Source organism: Vulpes lagopus, chromosome 15, assembly GCF_018345385.1.
Source record: "Vulpes lagopus strain Blue_001 chromosome 15, ASM1834538v1, whole genome shotgun sequence".
Classification (NCBI taxonomy): domain Eukaryota; kingdom Metazoa; phylum Chordata; class Mammalia; order Carnivora; family Canidae; genus Vulpes; species Vulpes lagopus.
This window is the reverse complement of record NC_054838.1, coordinates 16,387,586-16,391,725: the sequence shown is the minus strand read 5'-3', so window position 1 is coordinate 16,391,725 and position 4,140 is coordinate 16,387,586. Positions and strand designations below refer to the sequence as shown.

Sequence of the window (4,140 nt, the reverse complement as noted above, 5' to 3'; positions counted from 1 at the left end):
AGTAAGGACCCTAAGAGGTTGTACCGGCCCTCCTTAGTCCTGATTTATGTTCTGAACCCTGTGCCCACAGTCAGGGTTGTGGCAGTTCCTGCACCAATCTCCGGAGCTCATATCTGAGCCCTCTGGGCACGGGGGACCCCTCCACTCCCCCCACCCCCACCCTTCGGACCAGCAAAGCGCGCGCCCGAGTGCAGAAGCCCGCGCGAGCCCGAGGGAAGAATGGGAGGGTGCGAGGGCAGTTCAGGCCCCGCCCCCTGTGCTCTTATAAAGCCGAGGAACCAGACCCGGCCACTCAGTGGTTTCTTGGTGACACTAGGCGGAACAACTCGAGCCTCGCCACCCCTGGTTTCTCACCGCAGCTTGGACGTTGGGGTTTTGCCAGCAGCAGAGCGACGTCTCAGACCTTCTCCTCCCGGATCTTGGCAGATCACCCCCTCTGCAGGTAGGCGCCGCAGGCGGGGCGGATTAGCTGGGGGGGGGGGTCTTTAGAGTGTGCTGGGTGAGGGGTACAACCCATTCTGGAAGGTCCTCTGCGGGTTGCGTCCCATATACTGAACCCAGCGGTGCACACAACCGGAACCGCAGAGACCCAGTCCCCTCTACTCTACTACCCAAATTCCGAGAAGTTGAGCTGGAAAGCTCTGGGAGCCTGGCGCTGGGCAGAGGGCCTCCCCTGCGGGGCCTGTCACCCGCCTGGCGGGTGCAAACGCCGCTGGCGCCTCTCTGCGCCCGGGCGAGATAAGGGTCTGAGCCAGGCAGAGCGCGGGCTCAGCCGGCCCGCGCGGGCCCCCCCACACCCTGCCTGCCCCGCCCGGGGCGGTGCTGCTCACGTCGGCCCCCCTCCCTCTCTCTCTCCCTTCCAGGGTCTGCGCATCGCCGCCAGCATGAAGCTGGTTCCCGTCGCCCTCTTATACCTGGGCTCCCTCGCCTTCCTGGGCGCGGACACCGCACGGCTAGACGTGGCGTCAGAGTTCCGAAAGAAGTGAGTCGCAGGCAGCTCCTTCTCCGGTCCTTGCACCTGGGAGACCAGGGAAACCGGCCGCCGGCCCCGAGGGGTTAGAAGTGCACGGGAGCCGGACCGGACCAGGACTTGGCCTGGAGGTATGCGAGTGAGGTCTGTCTGGTGTTTTCTAGGTGGAACAAATGGGCTGTAAGTCGTGGAAAGAGGGAACTTCGAGTGTCCAGCAGCTATCCCACCGGGCTCGCTGAAGTGAAGGCCGGGCCGGCCCAGACTCTTATTCGGACCCAGGACGTGAAGGGCGCCGCTCGCAACCCCCAGACCAGGTAAGTGCCCTGCGCCAGAGCGGGGTGGGCAAAGGGAGCTCTCCTCCACCACCCTGGCCCGGGGGATCTTGAGGGCCGCCTGGCAGTTCAGACGGCGGCAGCCCATCCCAGCCCCTCTGGTCCTTGAAGGGCTCGGATTCCCAGTGGCTGGGGCCCAAGCTCTGCTTGATGGGGGCGTCTAATGTTACCTTCCTTCCCTTCCCCAGCGGTCCGGACGCCGCCCGCATCCGAGTCAAACGCTACCGCCAGAGTATGAACAATTTCCAGGGCCCGCGGAGCTTCGGCTGCCGCTTCGGAACGTGCACGGTGCAGAAACTGGCGCACCAGATCTACCAGTTCACAGACAAGGACAAGGACGGCGTCGCCCCCAGGAGCAAGATTAGCCCTCAGGGCTACGGCCGCCGGCGCCGGCGCTCCCTGCCCGAGCCCGGCCTTCGCCGGACTCTCCTGTTCCCGGAGCCACGGCCAGGCGGGGCTCCGGCCCCCCGGGTGCATCAGGTGCTCGCCAACCTCCTTAAGATGTAGGCGCCTGTGGCAGCAGCGAACTGGCGCGCGTGTGCATCCCGCTGGCTTCCCCCTGGGCGGAGGGCTTCCCCGAGCCGAGCCCCTCTGCCGATGGAAGTCGGGCAGAGACCGGGATTCCGGGAGGCACCGTCCAGCGGCCAGCCCTGGCTTTGCGCGAGCCCCTTCTCCTCGGAGGCACGGATCCCTCCGTCCCAAGCCGGCCCAGGTGTCCCGTGGGGGGGGCAGAGGAATGCAAGGGAGGCCTGCCAGGCTCACGGAGAGGATTAATTGAGAATTAAATGAGAATTAAATGCTTGAGACCCCCCCCCCCAAGGGACAGGGGTCTGAATCACTGCCGTGCCTGCCCACAAACTGATTTCTCACGGGGTGTCACCCCACCGGGGCGCAAGCCTCACTATTACTTGAACTATCCAAAACCTAGAGAGGAAAAGTGCAATGCGTGTTGTATATACAGAGGTAACTATCAATATTTAAGTTCGTTGCTGTCAGAAGATTTTTTTTTTTGTAACTTCAAATATAGAGATATTTTTGTACGTTATATATTGTATTAAGGGCATTTAAAAACCATTGCATTGTCCCCCTCCCCACTTATTTTAATACGTGAATGTCTCAGCGAGGTGTAACGTTGTTTTTGCTGCGTAGAGTGTGTGAGTGTGCGTGAGAGACTTATTACCTCTTGTGGAAGAAGGAACACCGTGTCTCTGCATTATCTATTTACATAAAATGGGTGATATGCGAAAATAGCAAATCAATAATAAACGGTCTCGATGCTGATTAATTCTGGACTCCCAAGTCTTGGGAGGGAGGGTGCCCCTTGTCCCTGTGCGTCCCGGGAGTCTCCGGCTCCCGCCGCCACCTGGCTTGGGAAGGTGGCTCGGCTGCTCGGGCGCGTGCCGGGCTGGCGGGAGCGCCGCTCTGCTGGAGGGGCGCGCGGGGCGCCCGTGCTGCGATCCGGTCCAGGCTCCGCAGAGGCGCCTAAGGTCGCAGCTTCGCGTGGCGGCGGGGCCGGGCGGGGGTAGGGTGAGCCCTAGCGGGGAAGCGAGCCTGGACTCGGGGTTGCGCAACAGAGCCCCAGATTTAATGGGGAAGCTCGCGGAGCCCTGCGCAAAAGCGCGCCTCGGAGAGCTGGGGCGGGGCGGGGGTCTCCGAGGCCTTCTAAGGGAGGAGCTGTTCCAGCTGCCGCGGTGTTAAAGTTAGAAGCTACTCCAGCAAAATGTTCGCACTGCTCGGGGAATCCGGCAGTCGCGCCAGTAACTGCAGCCGTCCGCCTGGCTGGTGCCCGTGGCGGGCCGGCGGGCTCATCAGCGGGGCTGTGGCGCCCCCAGCCGGCCGCTCGGAGCGGCCCGAGAGCCGTCAGGCAGTACGTGCGGTTTAATAAGTCCTCCTACGTGGGAGTCAGCACACAGCCTTAATGAGAGAGGAAAGAAAAAAACAGTCTGCAAATGCCAACCAGGGCCGGCCCCCCCAGACCTGCGCGGCGGCTCCCCGTTCTGGGACCGTGACTCAGCGCCCACACGCTGCGCAGCGTGCAGCTGCCGGCCGGAGGCGGGGACCGAGGGACGTGCCGCCGGAATCGTGCGCCTCTGACGGCCTGAGACCTTCATTGTTCCGCCTCCCCTTGCCGCGCTCCTCTTCCTTCCTCCTCCTCAAGCCTTTTCTTTTTTTCTTCCCTTCTCTCCAGGCTGCTTTTTTGCTCCCTCCTTCCTTCCTCCGCCTTGCTTTCTTTATGCCTAATCATCTTAGAAGGTTGACCCCAGTTCCGATCAGATCATAGAAGCTGGACACTTAGTCCCAGGGAGTGACTAGAAGGTCACATGGGAACAGTTGGGATAGAAGGGGAGGATAAGGGGAAGCACCCCTGATTTGGGTTTCCCTGCCCCATTTGTGTCATCTAATATCCTGAAGACTCAGGATGGAGACCAACTGCTTGTCCTTTTCTGAAAGTTTCGCCGGCCTTTCCACTTGAAAGCATGGCTTACAGGTGATCTCAGAAGCCTTCCTGGTGGAGAAAATTCTAAGTTTGGTGCATGGCAATGTTTCCAGGGCAGCCTACCTTCTCTGGGACTGCTTGCACCAACTGCCTTCTTCTGAGGGCCAGAGATAGTTGCTTTCAGAAAAAGCCTGCATACACGGTAAAAGAAACAGGTCCTAGGTCTGGGGTCCAGAGACCACCTGCTTCTGAAGCAGTTTCAATTCAGAAGAGAGTAGATCCAAGCACATGGAATTTCCTTAAGAGCACACAAAGCCTTGCTTTTGCACACCTGGCCCTGGATAGTGTCGATCTTCATACAGTTCATTGTCCTATTTGATCTTGACAACTTTGTGAGATTC

The 4,140-nt window shown here is 60.5% G+C and overlaps 1 protein-coding gene across 1 annotated transcript; it reads left to right on the top strand.

Moving 5' to 3' along the window:
* Window positions 1-295: 295 nt before the first annotated feature.
* On the top strand, window positions 296-2,587 carry ADM (adrenomedullin). The gene is made up of 4 exons (XM_041729624.1): window positions 296-442; window positions 864-982; window positions 1,135-1,284; window positions 1,491-2,587. The coding sequence occupies exons 2-4, from the start codon at window positions 885-887 to the stop codon at window positions 1,807-1,809; spliced, it is 567 nt and encodes a 188-aa protein (XP_041585558.1). The 5' UTR covers window positions 296-442; window positions 864-884; the 3' UTR covers window positions 1,810-2,587.
* Window positions 2,588-4,140: the final 1,553 nt, after the last annotated feature.